The sequence below is a fragment of the Diabrotica undecimpunctata genome, chromosome 3, assembly GCF_040954645.1.
Source record: "Diabrotica undecimpunctata isolate CICGRU chromosome 3, icDiaUnde3, whole genome shotgun sequence".
Taxonomy (NCBI): domain Eukaryota; kingdom Metazoa; phylum Arthropoda; class Insecta; order Coleoptera; family Chrysomelidae; genus Diabrotica; species Diabrotica undecimpunctata.
In genome coordinates this window covers 65,505,903-65,529,387 of record NC_092805.1, presented here as the reverse complement: position 1 = coordinate 65,529,387, position 23,485 = coordinate 65,505,903, and the positions used below count along the sequence as shown (strand labels likewise).

Genomic DNA, 23,485 nt, shown 5'->3' with positions numbered 1-23,485 from the left:
TCCTGCCAGTCTAGTCTCCATAGCTGGACAGTGTAATTTCAAGGTATTTTATTTTCATTACTTGTTTAACACTGATGCTATCGATTTCTATTTTACATCTGATTGGTTCTTTGATGATTACTATCGTTTTAGTTTTCCGAGTCCGTCTATTCCGCCTGAATATGTTTGACTGAATTATCGCTGTCTGAAAAGAAGCCAAAATGATCTATTTCGGGAAAAAAGCTCTTATAATATTTTACCCCCCTCTTGTATAGTTTACCTTTTCTTTTCAGTGAAAATGTTAATAACATTTAAGAATGGTATACAATGATAGTACACAGGAGTAACGCACCGAATATAATCTCAAAAATAATCATCAAAACTTTATTTCTATTTCTCTTGTATTCTAGACCGAAAAGATGAGACCATACTACCAGGATACAAAAGTTTCGAGTTCTAACATAACCGAATGAGTGTAAATTACTATTGCCCACATGAAAATGTGAGCGAGATTTTGTGACAGAAAAAAACAATATAAAAGAAACGAAGATATATTTCAACAAAAAAAAAGTAAACAAAAAGTAACAAACATATTATGTCACATGTTTTATTACAATATTTGCAGTAAAGTATTTGATTGTTTATTGGATTTCTTGAATACACATTACCTAAAAACAGTAACATATTGGTAACCAGTATAAATCTTCCTTTATCCCATTTTTAACACAATAAAAACAAACCATCTATAGTATATCTACATTAAATTACATTCTGAGTTAGCCTGACCCGGATTGGGGAAATTCATAGGATTTCCTTGGGGATCAAAACTAAATGGGGCTTCTAAATCTCCTACTAATTCAGAAGGAGGTTGTCCATAATCTTGAAGCTGTAATATAATTAAACTTATATTAAATCGACATTTTATAGAACCGATTATTAAAGAAAATCTTTTGGTCTATACTCCAAATATATGCTATGATTTTTACATTTATCGAAACACTATAACGGTGAGGACGACGTTTACTTTATATAATTTCATTATCATGGAAGCATCATCGCCACAAGATCCCATCAAAGGTGGATCTTGTGGCGACAAAGCTAAAACAACGTCTATGTGGTTATACTTCTTGGCATAAGTTACAATTTTAATTATACGGCTCTTAATATTCGAAATGATACTATATGAATCTACAACTAGGAAGAAAATTTTTACGATTTCGATAATGACACATAATGACACTTTTTAGATTGACTTAGATTTCAAAATACCACAAAATTCGTAGTGATATATTTTGGGAATAGATCACAAAATTTATAATTAAATTCTTGTTTTAAGGTTGCAAGTTAAATTAAAAAGTGCTTCAGATAAAGAATTCAAAACAAATTATTTTATTATTTTGGTATATTCCCATTCATGGTGCTTTTGAATTAAACATAGATACCTAAAGAAATAGCTTCAAAATAATGTTTCGAGTCATTTTTAAGCCGGTATTTGCCTATATTTCTGATAAATATGCTGACTATCTTGCTCTTCATTTAAAGAATTAACAAATATGAGCGGTACAGGCAAAAAAACGTAACCAAATAAAAATTAAGACATACTCGTACGCACGCTTTCTTCTCAAGTATTAGTGGTTTTAAATGCAAACATATTGACAAATGAGAAAAAATTCGATAGCTGAGTTTTTATACAGATTTATTATTTTGCACATATTTGGCTTCTTAATGTACCATACCCAATTTCGGGCGTAGACAGCTCGTCTGCATATTATATCTATGTGGTACCCTTAAGTGTACACCAAAGCTGAAACATACATATTTATGGAAGTTATGTACGGAACCTACAGTTTAACCTCGACTACGAACGACTAAGTGTAGAGAAGCTGTAGATGCGAAGCGGCGAACTATGCAATGTTTTTGATTTTGTAGTGGGAGTTTTATTTATGTTTAATAATTAAATATAAATAATATTCGGGGCAATATAATAAGCAAGCGGTAGGATGCTTGAATCGCATGCCGGTGGTCCGGAGTTCGAATCCTACCGCCGGCAAGAACAACTAGACATTTTTAAAAAAATGTCTATAGGCCTCAGGTCGACTCAGCCCGAATAAAATGAGTACCTTAGGTAAAACCAGGGGTAATAATGGGCGGTTGAAGCGTAGCACTGGCCATGTTACCTTCCTTGTATACCGTAGGCCCTAGATATAGCAGACTACCCTGCTATACTCCCAAAGCCGCGAAGCGGTATAAAACGGGAGACTATTATTATTAAATATTATTTTATTTATGTTTAATATTTTGCTAATAAACAACCAAATTTCGACTATAGTTTTTATAGCATAAGCTTAAGGTGTCGTCGCAGCAAGAGTGGACCTATGAAATTATCCATTTTGCTGTACGCTCTATTTGGGGCTTCATGTATAATGTACGAAGTACCCCTAAGCATTTATCCATATTAACTTTTGGATATTGTGGATTTTTTTTCCAAGTCTTGATAAAGACTCCTTAGATGAGTAATTAGGTAAACCATCGTTGGAAATAAAACAACTTCTGATGTGTAAAGAAGACTATCTACAGAGTCTTAAGGTTTTTGCGGTAGCAAAGGGAGCAGAGCCCCGACCGGCGACCTCCTAGAGCGTACGTGCTCTAGGTAAGGCCGTGGCCTATCGACTGATCCGAGAGCTGAAAAATGTCGCATATTTATACACTTATTTGTATTTATATGGCATTTTCAGATCTCTCGACCAATAGAAATATAAAAGGATGTTTAAAGGCGGGGCGATGTGCATCAGGGTGCGTTTTAGTCCACGACTCAGGCACCAGGATGACAAAGGTTTCAAATGTCAAATAATTTAAAGTGAACTTAATAAAATGAATAGTGCACTTTCCAATAGAATTATTAAATAAGTATGATGAAGAAGTTTGGTAGGGACTGAAGAAAAAATTTCTACTTTAAGAAATTAATACATCAATATAATAAAGCATCATTTATCAACATTATCATTTTGATAATGTTTTGTTTATCTTTTCATTTCAAATGGCGCATTTTTCGGAAAGAAAAAATATTGTGTGCCACTCATACTGAGTAATCTTAAAAAAAAACTATAAAAACTAGATGTAGCTAACTACCAACCAAAAAGAAAGCATAGTACAGAAAATGAATTTAATGGAAATCTGCCTAATCCAAAATACGAATTTAATGAAAATCCAAATGTTTCTGCCATGTCTGGAACTAAACAACACACATTTTGCTAAGTATTGAGTTACGCAAATAGGAAATACAATCTAGTAAATACTTGCAGAAAGCTTGATTAAATCTTCAAATAACATTAAAGTTGAAGTTATACTTGGAAAATGTGCCAACTTTAACTTTGAAAATTATTATTAAATATTATTAAAACTCTTCGGAAAGATAAAAGATTGTAACTTTAAGGGAAAGGGCAAAATAAGTGGAATGTATAAAATTAATTTTTGAACAGACCGCCGAAAAATAATATAAACAAATATCTTTCTAAAAAAGCTAAGCTGAGAAGCGTTAAACATGACTTAAGTGGAAACAAAAACAAAACAAATATCTTTCTAAAAAAGCTAAGCTGAGAAGCGTTAAACATTACTTAAATGGAAACAAAAACAAAAAAGATAGGTTATAACTATTTTTAATACTCACAGACATTAACTTACCTTTTGCATAAGACCCAAAACTTTAGTAAATCTCTCTGACTTAATCTGAGTACTATCTTCTTCTGTTTCTTTATTCAACTCTACTATTACTTCCTCCATGAGTTTCTTTTGGTTCTCATATCGCTCGATATCTTTTTTATCTAGAGTATCTTTATTTTTTTCGATATATTCTGGTAATCTCTGCACAAAATCTTCTAGGCTCGGACCTAATACTTCTTTGGACAATAGGCCTTGCATCATACCTAAAAAACAAATGATAAATATTTGGAGTTAATAATACCTAATATTGTGCGGCATATACTATATTTATTAAAAAAAAATCCAGATTTTAATCTGTGCTCTAGACTAACTGCAGTCATGGGAAGACATAAATTTATCTTCCTTCTTAATTGGAGTTACAACATTTTAAAAGTCACCGGTTAAAAAAAATTATTGACACTCAAGAAATTTGTTAAAAACTGTTTTATCTATAGTTTTTACATGGTTGGAAATATTACATGCTTATAAGGTTTGACATGTGAGAAAAACGTTTAGTGCAATAAAATTGATAAGTAAAAATCCTTAATGCAGAAATATGTGTATAATTCAATAAAACTCTAATAAATACTTGGAACGGTTTCCATTCTGGTCTAAGCAAATATTGCTTCTTTTCAAATTGTGATAAGATACGATTATTTAATAGCTCAGCATTTCACATATTGATAGAATAGTTATGAAAGAGTTAAATTGGGTCTTTTACAAAAGAATGTGATAATGTGGAAGAAAAAATGTTGAATTATCAAATGAGTTTTGAGGTTATGTGCAAATAAATGAGTAAAAAAACGGTTTTTTTTATTTTTCGATGCTTTCCGCTCAGAAATTTAAAATTCTGCCTTAGCCATTTAAAAGAACGAAAAAAAAAAATACATAAAAAATTGCTATTTAAAAGTTAGCCAAAAATTATTAACATAACCTAAGAAATTATTGAAAATTTCAATGATTTTTCCTGAGCTCAATTTTCAATATAAAAATTTGAAAAAAATCAGAATTTGAAAGAAATCAAAAATCTATTTTATATTCAAAAGATACATCTTCATGAATTTTCTCAGATTTTTTAAAGCAAAATTGCGTCCAGAAAAAAATAAAGTCGAAAAAAGCTTCTTTTTTGGATTTAAAAGGTTCTATGGGCTCTGGGAAGCTAAAAATTTGCATGAAGTCATGTACCATGTATATGCTTTATTGAAAGCACAAGTCGCGGTGCTGATCGGTGCGGGGGCACTTTTGACCATCTTATCCCGCTATAGCCTTTAATTTAACAACATTTAACGGATTTTTACCTAAGTATTTAGCTCAAAACATGTACATCCAGATAGCACTGATGATGAAATATTAATTCCGAAAACGTTCTCTGATGTACCCCGATAGGGTGTTTTAATATATACCTTTTATAAAGGAACTTTTTATAAATTTTTTTGTGATACATGGTATAGAAACAGCTACAGGAATTTAGTTTCCTTGTGGACATCATATTTATCTTGTTGAATTGGCACGTCCCTGAGTAGCCCACTGCTAAAAATCCAAAAATTGCCACGGTAACAATGGGACATCGTAAAATTCCAGTAAATATAGTTGTATCATACACTATTGTAACAAAGCAAGTACACTTGTTTCTACAATTAGAGCACTTCAAAAAGTGATTGTGAAATAAATTAGGCCTAAATGATTTCAATTTAAGTTTGCTCTGCATCCTTCGTAGGATTAATTTTGTTATTGTATATATATATATATATATATATATATATATATATATATATATATATATATATATATATATACTACACAATAGATATCTTGTTCTTCTTCATGTATCATGTCCTTTCAGAACGTTGGTTAAAATCAAAGCTCTTAATTGTATTCACTGCCACCCTAAATAGCATGCTTGTATTAATACCATACCAATTTTTAAGTTCTTCAGCTATGAAATCTTTCTTCGTCCTGGACTGAGTTTGCCTGCTATTTTCCCTTGCATACTTTGTAGCAATCGATGATTGCTACACATACACGTTTGGATTGGCTTGGACAGAGCACATGACCAACAACGAGGTGCTGAGAAGAATGGGGACTGAGAGAGAACTCCTAAATATTGTAAAAACCAGAAAAACGAGTTATCTAGGACATATTTACAGAGGAGAAAAATACAAGTTCCTACGACTGATAATGGAAGGGAAAGTGGAAGAAAGAAGAGGTCCTGGAAGAAGATGTTCCTGGCTGAAAAGTGTAAGAGAGTGGACAGGCATGGACACACATTCGATACTAATAACAGCTCAAGATAGCAATTTGCTGCAGTTATACCCAACCTTCAGTAATGGAGAGGGCAGCTTAAGAAGAAGCAATCAATATTTGAGACTTCCCATTACATGTCCGAAGTACCCGAACCTTTCTCTTCTTGATGCTTTTTATAATTTCGGTAGTCTTGCTGAGACGTTGTAGTATTGGGGAGTTTCGAATCTTCTCCACCCAAGAAACTTTTAAAATTCCTCTATAGCACCACATTTCAAAAGCCTGGAAGCGATTTAGATCAATTTTATTCACACTCGACACCATAAAGTAAGAACGAGAACACGTAGCAGCCAAGTAGGCGGATCCACAATAACAATTTTACGTCTCTGCTACATAATACATTGGACATCCTTCTAGAAGCGGCTCTGGCCTACTTAATTCTGGATCTAATTTCCCCGTGACTCTCTGCATTAGAGTTTAACTGATATCCAAGGTAAACAATTTGATCAAGTTTGATACTATTTAAGTACATATACAGACACTTTTATATTCTGTTGTTGCCTTATTACAAGTATTTTGGTTTTATGTTCAGATTAAGACTGTAAGCTGCTTCCTTACAGCTCTCAACTACAATGTCAAGTAATGTTTGCAGATCTTCTTGAGTAGATGCTAGGAGCTGTGTCGTCTGCATATCGCCGACGATATGCAGACGATCTGACTTCACCGTTCAAAATTATTCCTTCTTGGTTTTCAGAGAGTGCATTTCTAAAAATTGTTTCGGAGTAAACGTTAAAAAGCAGGGGCGACAAGAGGCATTCCTTACTCATCTTTTAATATTAAGAGCCTGTGATTCCAAACCGTCTACTAAAACTGATGTTTGATTTCAATACAAATTTGCAATTATGCGAATGTCTCTGCCATCCAAACATTGGAACTTCTATCAATATAGAGTGCTTAATACGATCAAATGCCTTTTGGAGGTCAATAAAATAACAGTACACGTCTACATATATATTCACGACATCTTTGAGCAAGTACATTCATCCCAAACAATGTCTGCCTCGTTCCAAATCCGTTACGGAAACCAAATTGTGTGTCACTTTATTATTTATTTATTATAGGTATTTTTCGCATTTATTATAGAAACGGCCATGTATTACCTTTAGAAAAATTTTCAGTAAATGGCTTTTAAAAAACTGATGGTTCGGTAATCAGCACAGGTTTTGCTGTTGTCTTCTTAAGTAGAGCTATGAACAATGAATTGGACCAACCATTAGGTAGGTGTCCGCTGGTATAAATTGTATTAAGAAACGAAGTTATGCCTCTAAAACATTGTTATTATTTATAAGCTTGTATATTTCATTTTGAATTTCATCAGGACCTGCCACTTTGCCATTTTTTGATGATTGTATGGCTTGTGTTAGCTCAGAGTGTGTTATTAGGAGTCCGTCGAAGTTAGTAATATCCGGAGGTGAACTAATTCTATCGCCTTCGAATAGGTACGTAATGTAATTATCTCATTCTTTACGTGTGTCCTCTACTTCAAATATTAATTTACCATGTAGCAGTGCAGTTTGTCTCATATTGAAGATACCAGCCGCTTCTTTCACTTTTTTTATACATGTTAAACGTATCGTATATATTTTCGAGTTCTTCAATTTCATGACAATGTTTGGCTAGATGTTGACTCTTTGATTCTCGTATTTTACGTCGAATTTCTTTTTGTATACTTTTATAATAAAGTTTTTCGTTGGTTTTTTGTATTCGCAGTTGTCCCATTAAATCCAGTATGTTTTCTGTCATCCAAGCCATCTTTTTTATCTTTGAGCTGCATTTTAAACTCCGTTCACAGATTTCCTCAAATGTCGTTATAATTTTATTCAATTCGTCATCGACATTCTCACCAATATTTTTCCAAACTAAATTTTCGTTCAGTTATCTTTGAACCGTTTCCTCAACTTTCTCGTCTTGTATTTGGCTTATATCAATATTATTGCGAGACTTCTTTTAAACCACCTTTTTTAATTTTAATTGGGTTACAGCTACTATGGGATTGTGATCAGACCCAATGTCAGCACCTGGATAAATTTTAGCTGATTTACTGCAGTTTCTAAATCAATTTTTTTATTAGAATGAACTCAATTTGGTTCCTAATAATTTTATTCTCTGATTCGGCATTTGACTTCCAGGTATAGAGTCTTCTCCGTGGTAATTTGAAGTGAGTATTCGATATAATGAAATTATGTTCTTGTACAATTTCTTTCTTTAATCCAGAATTTACTAGATTACTAATGAGAAACTCAACATTAAAATATTTCCTATCAAACACAATATTAAAAAAAACTTTAGGCCCATTATTGTTACATTACAACATATTAAGTCTTTTTAAAAAAGGAAAACTTTTATGTCTACAATATTTTTATCATTAATAACATTATTACCCTATTATTTTTAACGTTACATTATAAGTGGAATAACAGGATTAAAAAATAGCCTTATACTTTTACAAGTTTGGAACTGATGGAATTAGTCAACACCAATTTGGCTTTACAACCCTGTGTGGGCCTCCCCAAGAATTTTTTTCCATTCGTCCCTATTCATCGCCTTCCTCCGCCAATCACGTATTTCCATATTTCTCATATCTTGATCTATGTTATCTAGGAATCTTGTTCTGGGTCTTCCTCTTCTCCTTTGGCCAATAGGTCTATCAAGGAGAGTTTTTCTAGCTGGGTCGGTTTGCTCCATCCACATTACATGGCCTACCCACCTCAGACGTCATATCTTAATGTGTTTTGCGGTATCTGGTTCCTGGTATATTCTATAGAGTTCGAAGTTGTATCGTCTTCTCCAGACACCAGTTTCATTTACCGCTCCATAGATTCGCCTTAGTATTTTTCTTTCAAAAATCCTAAAATGTTTTCATTGCTTTTTGTTAAAGTCCAGGTTTCTGAACCATATGTTAGGACTGGGCGTATTATTGTTTTGTAGAGTTTTACTTTTGTATTTCTTGATATAACTGTGGATTTAAAAAGGAGATTAAGCCCAAAATAGAATCTATTAGCCGTGCAAATTCTGCGGTTTATCTCTGCGGTAGTGTCATTTTCGAATAATTGAACTGAATAATAAATGAACTGCTTCGAATAATTATGCAAGGGAAAATAGCAGGAAAAAGGTCCATAGGAAGAAGACGAAACTCCTGGCTAAAGACTCTACGGGAATGGTATAGCTGTAGCAGCAACGAATTGTTTCGGTCAGCAGTTTCGAAAATACGTATAGCCCTGATGATCGCCAACCTTCGGAACGAAGATGGCACTTGAAGAAGAAGTGTCATTTTCAGTATTGACGAGCGTTCTCAGGTATACAAATTCGTAAACTGCTTCGATGACGTCGTTTTCTATAACAAGTGGCCGTAGTATTTGTGGTTGCGTACCTATTTTCATGTATTTCGATGGAATTAGTACTGAGAGAATATTGATTTCATTTTTTTTTTATTTTTAGAAGAAAACTATTTATGGTAGATTAGGCTGAAGATCTGAAAGCTGAAGATAACACTGGCGATCTTTTGCATGCCGCAAAAGACAGACGTCTGGCCTTAAGATAATTCGCCAACGCACTATAGGTGCACAGCACTATAAGAAGAAGAAGGCTGAAGATTATTGACTGGTAAGAAATTTGAATTCAAATTATTTAATAGTTTCTATTCACATGATAGTTTCTATTTTAGCAATTTATTTTTATTGCCTAATATATTACAAAATATCTCAAAGATCAGGAATCATAAAACTTTATCCTCATGAGTGATATTTACAATTTTTATTTCAATATACAATATTGTTGGATGACGCTAAATTCTAAAACTACTTAATAAAATTGTAAACTGAGTATGGTAATAGTCAAAAAATCCCAAAAGTCAAAATTTACAATTAAACAGATTGTTAGTAACCTTGGAAAAATATTAGTCTAGGTTATTTTAAATAAATATACAACTGCCTATCCCGTCCATTATTAATTATATATTGATATATAAATTTCACCTTTTGGCAACATTGAAGATTAAGTGATTAATGGTCAGAATAACAGGTACAGTAGAAATTTTTTCTACCAAATTGTTTTTGAGAATTTATGCAAGAATACTTATAAAGGTATTTCTATTTTAATTAAGGGAATTATTACATCAACCGAAATCGGCAACAGTGGACTAAGCAGATAAAAGTAAATTTGTTTCTCTCTTACTAAAACCCCAAATATCGCGATAAGTAGTGAAAAATAATTTACGGTTTGTTTACATATGTGAATTTAAAAAGGCTTCGTAATAGCGCAGTGAAATATTTCTGAAAAAAAAACTCCAGTAGCAGTAGTAGTCCAGTACTCCACTTCCAGTAAAAACTAGTGTTTAAAGTGATGAGAGTAAGGTTAATTACAATTTGAAACCAGAGATATGGAAGTTCGAAACCCAAGCAAAAGAAAACCAAGGGAAGAAAATTCAAAGGATGAGAGACGACGTTATGAGTATGTTCAAGAATATGATGGGAGAACTGAAAGAAATCAAGAATAAAAATAAGGAATATAGAGAAGAGATGATAGTGCTGAAAAACGAAAAGTAAAGCAAGAATTAGAAGAAACAAAAAACAAATTAACCCAGGTTGAAAACGAAGTAGAAAGAATTGAAAAAGAGAAAATAAATAACATAGTAATTACGGGTCTACCAATAGTCGCAACAGATGGAACGTTCTTAAAAAATAACGTAAAAGATTTTATACAAAAACACCTAAAAGAAGATGTCGAAATCAAATCTGAAATGAAGCTAAGAAACAATATATGTAAAAAAAAACTAACTGTGGATGGCATGAAATGGGAATAGGCCGGAAATGATACCTTCAAACGACAAAATTCTAGAAATATGAACTCAAAAAACGGCATATACTAGAGGAAAAAAAAAGACGACTTATTATGAGGACGGAGGAACAGGAAAATAAGTTTGAACATAAATAGCGAAACAAAAAATAAGAATACCTACCCAAATATTGCGACATGGAATGTACGAGGAGGGAGCATTAATTAACCTGATAAAAGAACTTGAGAAATATAAAATACACATCATAGCAATACAAGAAAGACATTTGACTGGAAACAACATTGAAAAAATTAGTCCATACACGTTTTATACAAATGAAGGCGATAATAGGAATTTTGGAGTGGGTTTTCTGGTACATGAAGACGTGGAGCAGGTAAAACGATTTGTAACAAAATCGTTGTAATAAAACTAAAGGAAACGAGAACATGATATCGCTGATAAATATACACGCTCCAACGGAAGAAAAAGGAGAACAAGTGAAAGATAAATTTTGATGAAATCTAAAATGAAGAATTAGAGTCATTGTCTGAAGAAACGTCCAGACAAGATATTAAAATTATTATAGGCGACACCAATGCAAAGCTTGTTGGAATAGAAGATACATATATATATATATATATATATATATATATATATATATATATATAACTTAACAGGAGGCGAAAGTAAACATATGCATACAAATGATAATTGCCAAAGATTGATTACATCCGAAATCGAAAACAGGAAAATAATAAATGATATATTAATTGATATGTATAATAATAAAAATGAAAATATAATGAGTACGCATGTACGCAGGAGAAAAAATATATATAAAGAAACGTTTAACATTCCGAGATAAAATGAAACTAATCAAATAGACCACATCTTAATACAGTTTTAATAACAAATGTGAAAACGTGCAGAGGGGCTGACGTGACTTTTATCATTTTGGTTATAATTAATATGAGATTCAATTCTATACAGGAAGCAACGTCGAAGAACATACTAAGAACAAAAAGATTTACAAAAAACCACTGGTTCTATGACGAATGTAGAACAGAGTTAAAAAAAGATCGATTTGAGATTAAAAAGTTTGCGATCGCAAAAACGAGACTGCCTAGAAAGGTATACCGAACAACGAAAAAAAAAAGTAAAGAAAATCCTAAGGGCGCGGGAAAGAACGTATATGGATGATAAAGTAAAGCGCTTTGAAGAAAATTACAAGAAAAACGAAATAAAAAATTTCTAAAAAGAGGTAAAATACATTAAAACTGGGTACCAGGAAAGAACGATGAATGTAAAAGACAAGCAAGTAAACCTGATAGTGGACGAAGACCAAATATGTGAAAGATGGAAAGAATATTTCGAAGAGCTGCTAAATAACGGAGTGACTACTAAAGAAAATTATAAATCAAAATCCCTGGGGAGAGCAGCATTGTGACAGAGAACTTAAAATATGGAGAGGCATTAAGAAACTAACTTCGTGAAGGTAGTAGTAGAAGTGAGGGATGTAGAAAAAATGCCCCAAGAATGGAACAAGTCCATTATAGTTCCTATACACAAAATGGGAGATAAAACTAAATGCGCAAACTATAGAGGAATATCCTTGTTAGTAGAGGGAGGATTAACCAATTGTATACTAACCATACAATAACAAAAGTAGTGAAAAAATGTAGACTCGAATAGCTGGGACATCTAGAAAGAATGCAAGGTAATAGACAAGTCAAGAATATTGGTTAGACAGTACTTAAGGACAAAAAAAGGAAGACCAAGAAAGAAATGGAAAGATGTGATGGAAGGTGTCAGGGAGATGAGAAGCTGACAGCTAAGAACGGAAAACGATGGAAATTATTCATCCAGCAATGGACCTAAAAGGCCTGTTAACGCTATAAATACATACAATACATCAACCAGGTAAGATAACAATCATATTGTGTTTGTATTGTTATGATAGATATTTGAGGTGATATTCCCATTAAAATAGAAATACATTTATACACAATCTTAGATTATCTAAAATAATTTGGTATCTGCTGTAGTACCTAATATTGACCTAGAAAAATACAGAGTAACATAAATAATATGGATTAATAGTCTTAAAAATTATAAGTAGAATTAACAAATGAGCATATAGTAACAAAATATTTTAATTGTAACTATTTCAGATATAATACATTTTTCGTACCTTGCATAAAAGGTAGAAGATCATTTTCTTGACCAGTTTTATCCCCAGTAAACATCTTCATTAGTTCTTCCTCATTCAAAGGAGCCTGAAGTCCTTCAGCTCCAGCATTTAAAGACTGTATGGCTTGGGTTATAGATGATGCAAAATCCACGGAATTATCAGCTGCCTGAGTAGGGTTTTCAAGAACTTGTTGAGCTGCATCTGAAATAAATATTATTTGCATCATACTGCACTGTCTAAAAATATGCAAAAAAATTTCATTTTTTAAAATATTTTTAGGTAGCTGCATTGTAACCAATAAAATTGCTGCAGGTAGATAAATTGCTAGTCAGTGTCCTTCTAAATCAATGTGATTAAGAATATGGATCCATATTTTCAAAATACAAAACTACTGTTCTGAAGCTGTTTTTTCATCCCATTGTCATTGTCAACAAATACAAGACTTAATGAATGGAGAAACAAAGGCATGCTCATAATCTTAAAGAAGGATATATTGTAATGCATAATATATATGCATCTAGAACATGTGTTCAATGAGTCAGCGACAGTCGATATGTTTCTATAAATTGGTAGAAGTTTGTCGTATGTTTTATGTGCGTCTAAGCAGTATTTTATAGAACCTAATAACGCAATTGTACAGTAGTAAATGGAACCGTAAATTGAATTCCTGTTATAGTCGATTCACTGAGATTGGAATATTTTGACAGTAAGTGTTGGAAAAATTCAACATAACAATTCATATCACTCCTTATTAATAGCTGAAATAAACTTACTGTTGCATGCTGCTTTAATTGCCTAAAAGGAGCGTGGTCATGATTAATGATAAATGTATATTCATTAATTTTGATTAAAAACTTTATTTCTGTATACATATATATATATATATATATATATATATATATATATATATATATATATATATATATATATATATGTATATATATATATATATATATATATACATACATATATGTATATGTATGTATATATATTAGGAGAATATAACATAGAGGGGGTAAAAAACTTTATATACTTGGGATCCCTAGTCACGTCTGATAATAAAGTTACGGAGGAAGTGAAGAGGCGAATATTTATTGCAAATAAATGTTACCATGGCTTAATTAGACACCTAAGATCAGATAACGTCGCAAGAAAGACAAAATGCCAAATATATAAAACCCTAATAAGACCGGTACTCACATATGGCTCTGGAAACGTTGTTAGCCACCTTCGAAAGAAAAATCTTGCGACACATATATAAGGGCACAAAAGAAAACGGAATATGGCGAAGACGATACAACTCTGAACTATACAAAATATACCAGTATCCGGATATTATAACATTCATTAAAATAGGACGGCTGCGTTGGATAGGACATGTAGAAAGAATGGAAGAAGGCGAAATGCCAAACAAAATATTCAAACAGATGCCAGTAGGAAAAAGAACAAGAGGAAGACCGAAACTGAGATACTTAGAACAAATAGAAAATGATATAACAACCTTAAAAATAAAAAACTGAAGAAAAAAAGCACGAAACAGATCAGAATGGAGAAGAATCCTGGAACAGGCCAAGACCCAAAAAGGGTTGTCGTGCCAGTGATGATGATGATGTATATATATTAGATTAGATTAAGAGAGGTGGCCTTTCGGCCTATTCACTGCGACCTTTTCAGATCTATTGTGGTCCTCTAGTCCTAGATAACATTCTCTAGCCTGATCCTTTTTATAAAGTCTAGTAGCTTCGAGACTGTACCTTCCATGTAGCTATTTGCCGGTGGATTTTCTTCTCCTAATGCAAAGAACCGCACATTTGGCAGACTGTCACACTGACATAAAATGTGCTCTGCTGTTTCTTCTTCGAGGTGACAGAATCTGCACAGGTCATCATCTGATAATCCCATCAGCTTCAAGTGCCTATTCAGCTTACAGTGCCCTGTTAGAAGACCTACTATGACCTTGACTGTTTTCCTGTCTCTGCTTATTAGGTCTGCCGTAAATTTTGGCGAATGTTCTATAATGAACTGTTTCGCCTGTCTTTGTCCTGGTGAATTCCTCCACCATTCCAGAGATTTGCGAGCTACCCACTTCCTTGTAGCCGTTCTTGTTACTGATTTAGCAACTCCGCAAAAGGGTTCCGGTCCAATGAATGGCAATGATGAGCCTTGTTTGGCCATTTCATCTGCTTTTTCATTGCCCTTATGACCCTCGTGCCCCGGTACCCAGGCTACCGTAACCTTGCTACGGTCTCCTAGTTTATTTAGGGCACACACGCAATCCCATACTAGCTTAGAATTGACCTCTACAGAATTGAGTGCCTTAAGCGCTGCCTGACTATCTGTGAAGATGGCAACTGAACAGAACGTTCTTTCCTGCCTTTCTATTTCTTCCATGCAGTGATGAATTGCAGTTATTTCCGCCTGGAAAACTGTCACATCCTTAGATAGACTTACCGGGAAATCTATCCCTTGATTTGTCCCTACTATGCCGGCTCCCACACCCTCCGATGTTTTTGAGCCATCCGTGTACCAGGTAGCAGCAGCTTGTATGGGTACACCTTTATTCCAGTCTTCCCTGCCTGGTATCTTAATTGTGAACTTATTGTTAAAGCTATATCTCGTAACTGTTGCATCGATAGGTTTCCCCATCACAATATCGGCTTTTAGCTCCTCGATTAGCTTTCTGTTGTCAGTACCATGCATCTGGCTTATATGTCGCTGACTATGGATTAATCTGTGCATCACGGATCTGGCTTCGCCCTGTATAAAGATATGAAGTGGTGGTAGATTCAACAGGACTTCTAGCGATGCAGTAGAAGTTGTTTTTAAGGCCCCCGTAATACACAAGCATGCTAACCTTTGTGTATTACCTAGCAGCCTTATTGATCCCACTTGCTGCGTCTTTGTCCACCACGTCACCGAGCCATAGGTTATCATGGGTCTAATAACCCTTGTATATAACCATAGAGTCATTTTGGGGTTAAGTCCCCAATTCTTACCGCATATTCTTCAACATCTGCCCAAGGACATAGTAGCTTTCTGTGTGGTTTTTAGAATGTAAGTATTCCATGTAAGCCTATGATCAAAATATACCCCAAGGTATTTTGTTTCTTTGGCAAATGAAATCTCTGTTCTTCCCAGCACCGGTGGTTTTAGGCCTTGTAGTGCTGTTTTTTTGGTGAAGTTGACAATTTGTGTTTTCTGAGCATTGACTATCAGTCTCTCTTGTTTACACCAGTCGTCAACTATATTTAGGGCTGCTTGCATTCTCTCAGACACTACCTGAGCAAACCTGCCCCTGACAACGATTGCTATATCGTCAGCATATCCTAGACAATAAAAGCCTTCTGTGGACAGATTTCTGAGGAGATCATCTACCAAGGTTGCCCAAAGTAGAGGGGACAGAACTCCTCCTTGTGGACATCCTCCACCTACTTTTGCTTTGATGGTTGCTTTACCCAGAGTGGACATTACTGTCCTATTCTCCAGGGATGCCCTTATCCATCTGCATATTACCGCAGGTGCGCCTCGTCTACTCATAGCCCCTATCAAAGAGCTGGTGGTAACATTATTAAATGCCCCTTCTATATCTAAAAAAGCGGCCATTGCTATCTCTTTGTCTTCCATTGACTTTGAGATAAGCCTATTTAGATCATCCAACGCAGAGTCCGTAGATTTACCAGGTTGGTATGCATATTGACGATGTATATATATATATATATATATATATATATATATATATATATATATATATATATATATATATATATACCTATGTATACAGGGTGGTCCTTAAGTAATTGTACAAACAGAAACCGTAGATTCTACACTTTAAAATATTACGATCTAAGCCAACTTGTTTTAATAAAATGTTGATATTAAGAAAGATACAGGGTGTTAAACGGGAAATTAAAAATTTTATTTTTCACTATAACTTTTACGTTTGTAAATATTTTTGGACAAAAATTTACAGTTGGATGCTTTTGAGTAGGATAAATTATAATTTTATACATACTTTAATGTAACTAATACGAGGGCGCCACATATGCCACATGTGTGGCATAAATTTGCGCTTAACTTTTTTGCTCTTTAAGTTAGCTCTATTTGTGTTAAAATATATTAAAGATACATTATTTTTACAAAGAAAAGGTATTCTTGTTAGTAACCAGCAAATTCAGCCGTTTTCAAGATAATCGCATTTTATAAGTCAGCTGCATAATAATTCTTAGTTTGATATTTGTGCGGTAAATCACTGAATACCTGTAGATAAGCATAATTCATAGTTTCTTCTTATTAAAACAACTCAAAGATGATAATGTAACATTACAAAATGCTTTGTTATTGGTGCTAAATGTCTTATTGGTGAAAAGATTCTTCATCTTCTTCTTTAGGTGCCGTGTCCATATTCAGACGTTGGCCGTCATCATGTTTACAATTTTCCTTTTCTATCGCTTCTTAAGTTTCTATAATAGCGTTGTATTACTTTTTCTCTATTGTAAAATCCTGAAAACCCAAAATATGTGGTATGTGCAAGATGGTACACCACCACATTCTAGAGAGAAGGCAGTTAGAACATACTTAAATATAACTTTTCTTAACGTTCGATTGGTCGTGGTAGTTATATTCCTTGGCAGGGTGGTGAGATATTGATATAATTATTTATTTCATAAAAAAATCAAAAAGAATACTTATTATTCATTACGTAAATTGTTTACCCATTTTTATTAGGACAAATAGAAACTAGAGCACAGGTATTGAATAAAACTTATGTGTCTTGTTTCATAATACTTTTGCTACAAATCTAACCTTAAAGTCTCAGCATTTTTACAAATACATCATCATTGGCCTAATAACCGATATTGTTATAAATATAGTAAACACACAAGCAATTTAGTTCAGCATAATATTAGTTCGTTAGTAAATCATAATAGTCCATTTGTTCGAGATGTAATTATAGTTACTCGTAAGCTGTAACGTAATCATATAAATAAGTATTGTCATCGATAGGTTATTCCGTGTGTATATAAGTAACCAATGGACGAGATACATCACAGTTTAATACCTTATTTAACCTCTGCGACAAATAAGATGTAGTTCCATAATATACCATAAGATTTGGATATGTATCCAAAAGAATATATTCATACATTATAGCCACCATGTAGCCCAAAATTTAATCCGCTTGATTTTGGTGTATGGGGAGCATTAAAACAACGTGTCTACAAGAATCCCATAAACATTCGCAACCAACAATGGGAAGAAATAAATACTGCAGTAGTTTCTTTAGAACTAATGATGTTATTTAATATGAGACGATCTTTTATGAAATATATTGACAAATAAATTAAAGAAAATGGTGGACATATCGAACACTTACTTTGACAAAAAGTTATGTTATTTAGTTTAACTATTTCTTAATTTGGTTTGTAAATAAAATGTTTTAATTATGACTTTAATTTAACATAAAACGTAAACTGTTTGATGTAAAATCATATTATTATATTATTTTGTCAAATCCTATTATTAATTATCCTGCTGATATATTTATTTTATTTAATATTTCGTTAACTATTAACTTTAGTTAAAGGTATTATATCAAAATTCAGAAGTATTAATGTTTTTGTCTATTTTTTCTTCGTAATTGGAGTAATTGCCTTAAATCAGAATTATGCAGCCGATTTTTAAAATGCGATTATCTCGAAAACTGTTGAGTTTTGAAGTTATTAACAGGTATATCTTTTTTTTTGTTAAAATAATGTATCTTTAATATTTTTTGTCCCAATTACAGATAACTAAAGAGCAAAAAAGTTAGGTGCAAATTTATACCACATATGTGGCATATGTGGCGCCCTCTATCAGTTACATCAAAGTTTGCATCAAATTATAAATTCTCGTATTTAAAAGTACCCAGTTGTAAATTTTTGTACATAAATGTTTACAACCATGAAAGTTATAGCGAAAAATAAAATTCTAAATTTGCACTTTTAACACCCTGTATCTTTCTTAGTATCAACATTTTATTAAAGCAATTTGGCTTAAATCGTAATATTTTAAAGTGTAGAATCTACAGTTTCTTTTTGTACAATTACTTAAGGACCACCCTGTATATGTATGTATATACACACAACCAAACTTCATGGAATCGCCATTTATTTTAAACCAATATTTATTTTTTTTTGAAAAAACTTATTATTGTTGTGAAGAATAAAGGTTTTTATTAAAAATTAACAAACCAATAAAACAGTCAGATAACACAGCTCGGTACATTACAGATTATTTGCTTTAGTAAAGTGTAAATTAAACGAAAACGATATCCAGGCAGTTCGAGACTAATCGCCTAAAAATTCGCAATTTTTAGATGAAACCAGGATTTGCGAAAAATCAGATGACCAACGAATTCTTGTACTTAATGGGCGAGGAAGAAAGACAAGCAAAAACGGAAATTGCCAGATCTGTTCACGGATATTAAGGAGGAAGTGTCGTGTCCTGAGGAGGCATTATGATCTGTAAAAAAACTCCTTTAATTTCCATCCAACCAACTTCAACAGCTCGTAGGTATGTTGATTTCGTTCTAGAACTTGTAGTTAGGCACTCTAGAGGTGCTATGGGAGAAAATTTAATTTTCATGCATGATAATGCGTCTCCACATACCAGCAGAGTGATTGAAGACTTCCTTGAAGCACAAGATATCAGTGTTATCACAAGTGGCCTGCTTGCTCAACCTGACCTTAACCCTATAGAGTAGTTGTGGGATATGCTTAAAAGAAGAATTAGAACTCACAGGGAGAATCCACAAAACATTGCACAGCTATGACAAGCTGCTCTTAAAGAATGGAACAACCTACCACAACAAAATATTGACAATTTGGTTAGGAGCATGACCACGCGAATTGAAGTTTGCATAAGGGATAGGGGTGGTTACACTGACTACTAAAAAAAAACAAATAAATAAAAACAATTTAAACATTAGTGATTTTACAATGAAAATTTTTATGTTATTGACTTTAAAACAAGTGGTTTCATTTTATTATTATTTTAAGAGTTTACCGTGTTCTTTAATTTTTATGTATTGGTAATTAAACTGTGTTAAAATAAATATTCTTCGACATCGCATGATGTTTTTTTTTTTTAAATTTGCGTGAAAAAATAAGAAATATCAGATGGTTCCATATAAGTTTGGTTGTATATATACTCAGTGACATTAGAAGTGTTACACCCAGACGGAATAATTTCTTGAACTTATTTTTTTGGCAACATGGTAGATTTACATCAAGAATAAAACGATAACGTTGTCAAAAATTATTATTAAGAATTAATAAAAGAAAATTAATGTGTTTGGCGACCCTGTAGCTAAATACACTCCTGTATACGTCTAGGCATTGACAAAATGAGATGATCGATGTCTGCTTGTGGCACCTCGTTCCAAGTAACTTGAACTTCATGTATTAACTGTGGCAGAGTCTGTGGAGGATGGTGCAAACTGGACAGTTTCCTTCCCATCATATCCTATACATGTTCGATAGGATTTAAATACCGAGCATGGGGCGGCCACGGCAAAACATTAACGTCAGCTTCTTGGAGGAAGTCCATAGTTTGACGAGCATTATGGGGACGCGCGTCGTCTTGCGGAAAAAGATTGTTCGACGGCCGTCGAGATAAGGCGGTAAAGTGGTTTGTAAGATGTCATCAACATAACGCGCAGCTGTCATATTGCCTCGAATAAACACAAACGGTGATCGGCTACCATAGGCAATAGCCCCCCAAACCATTACACCAACTGTCCTGTGATCATGCCCCTCAACAGCAAACCCGATATCTCTTCGCTCTCCACGAAGGCGTCCTACCATCCTACGATCATCATGCATTCCTAAACAGAATCGTGATTCATCGCTGAACGCTACATTAAGCCATTCTGCCACCCAATGCTGCCGTTCTCTGCACCAATTCAAACGTTGATGACAGTGGTCCGCAGTCAAAGGAAGCACTAGTCGTGGAAGGAATGAAACCAGTCCATAGGCTCGAATGTGACGGTATAGTGTACGCATACTAACATGTCTACCTACTACTCTAAACCATTGGTCAGCAATTTGACGCGTGGTAAAAAACGGTCTCGCAGAGCCAATAATCTAAAGCGCCTATCTTGACGCTTTGTGGTACGACTCGATTGATCAGTTGGTCTTCTTCGTGTTTCTCTATCTTTCGTTTGTCCACACACGACAAACACGCATAACCGTCATTGCCGTACAATGAACACGGCAGCCAATTTCGCGATATGACAAACCCATATATCTGTATATGCAATAATCCTACCCGTGTCAAAATCGCTAACATGGTGGTAATTTTGATGTCTTCGAACTCGAGACATTTTCGTACACTGAATACAATTAGACTGAGGAATAATAACTAAAAATTTCTATACGAACCGGTTTTCACAAATCGGTCTCTTCACAAAAAAATTTGAAGATAAAACTTTATTTTTATAAAAAATAGAAAAGATAAAACATTGGTATTGTTATCATAGCGTGTTTTAAATATAGTCACTCCGTTGCCAAAAAATTTCAAGTTCAAGAAATTATTCCTTCTGGGTGTAACACTTCTAATGTCACTGGATATATATATATATATATATATATATATATATATATATATATATATATATATATATATATATATATATATATATATATATATATATATCGAGAAAAGGAGTACGACCGTCAATCCAATATAAATTAAGGAACACTCGAAGAGGTGTGGGTTTTTCGGTCAAAGTGGAGAAATAAAAGACAAAGAAGGTGACTACTACATCTATTTATTGAAGACGTTTCGCTTTCTAATCAGAAAGCATCATCAGTTCATCTAAAAAGAACAATACAGTTCACTGTTGAACTTGAGGACTCCACCACAAATAGTATTCCCTTCTTAGACATGTGTGTCATTAGAACGGGAGATAACACCTTAACCACAAGTTGGTATAGGAAACCAATGGCCTCTAATAGGTTTCCCAACTACCATTCTTGTCATCCTTTCAAATATAAATTAAACCTAATTAAAGCTTTAAGCTGTAGGTTAAATAGACTGACACATCCGGTTAATCGAAGGAAATCCCTTCAATTACTTAGAAATATTCTAATTGATAATTCCTATCCATCCTCCCTCATTAATAAATACCTTTATTTATAAAGGTATGGTTCCTCTTTAAATGACATACCCAACGGTGACCAACTTAGAATAATATCAAATAATTCCATTAATAACACTGTTCTGCCTAATACTATACTTGGGACTCAAACCACCCATTACTCATCTCTACCTTATTTTCCTCAAGTTACTGAAAAACTTACTAAACTGTACAAACAGAATAACATACCGGATAAAATTGCGGTTAAGAATGCTAAGACTGTCAGGAATTTGTTTTCTAAAACAAAAACACCCTTGTCCCTTCTGGAACAAGTAAATGTCATCTATCACATACCTCGTGCTGAGTGCGACTCATGCTACATCAGGCAGACAGGGAGATCACTAAGAGTGCGTCTTACGACACTCCACAGTAATATTAACTTATCTAAGCATACTTGTGCTCTTGCTTAGCATGCTATTAACACTAACCACAAAGTGGACTTTAATGAAGTTAAGATTCTTGGCAATGAACGTAATCTCGTTAAAAGGCAGTTTTTGGAAATGTGTTCAATACTTAACACCCTAACGCTCTTAATAAGAGAACGGACATTAGTAACTTGAGCCAAATTTATCATGCATTAATATTGCAGAATTAGGCTTAATATGTTGTTTACTTTAAAAAATTGTCCCCTAAGGTGTATGTTCTATCATATTTTCATATTAAATAATTTCAAATTAAAATTAAAATATTTTCTTACTTTAAGTATTTAACTTAGATTTATTCAACTTACATTTTATTGATTTTCTATAATTATTATTTTCATAAGAATCTTTATTAGTCTCAGTTCCAAATGTTATGAACCTTGGACTGTTAGAAGTTGAATCAATGTTCACCTGTTGGCTGACTTTTCTGCCACAACGTAGACTATTTAAATATGCCTTGCTGTTCTGTCACATTTTGACCTCATGGTCACTGTCTTTTCTCGTAGTTGACGTGGTTCCTACCTGCTGGTCGCATTTCACTGACAGAAACTGAGAAGCTTAAGAATGGTAACTTCATTATATATTTTTTAAATATCACTATAATTCAATTTTAATAATGTTACCTAAAGTTAAAATTAAATTTAACTAATAATATACTGTTGGAAGTGCATCTGATGATCTTTTTGGTTCTCTGTAAATTAATGTTGTTTACTTAAGTTTTTTACATATTTTTATATATATGTACAATTACCACATGTCTTTCGATGTGCTAAGTTTGAGTTAATTTGTAAACTGTATTCAGTTCCAATTAATTGTTTATACAACATAATCTTATAATGTCCATTGTCATAAGCTTCTTTACACATTTAATATCATTGACTGCTACATATCTTTTTGAGGTAACACACTTATAATAACTTTTCTATGAATGTTTGGTTTTT

The 23,485-nt window shown here is 33.3% G+C and overlaps 1 protein-coding gene across 1 annotated transcript in view; it reads right to left on the bottom strand.

Moving 5' to 3' along the window:
• Positions 1-514: 514 nt before the first annotated feature.
• Positions 515-23,485, bottom strand: part of Pex19 (peroxisomal biogenesis factor 19) — a 35,425-nt gene continuing 12,454 nt past the window's right edge. Inside the window, exons 3-5 of the mRNA XM_072526024.1 lie at positions 12,945-13,145; positions 3,661-3,902; positions 515-865 (exon numbers count right to left, since the gene is read on the bottom strand). Coding sequence (XP_072382125.1) covers positions 734-865; positions 3,661-3,902; positions 12,945-13,145 — 575 coding nt within the window. The 3' untranslated portion in view covers positions 515-733. The remainder of the gene's footprint in view (positions 866-3,660; positions 3,903-12,944; positions 13,146-23,485) is intronic.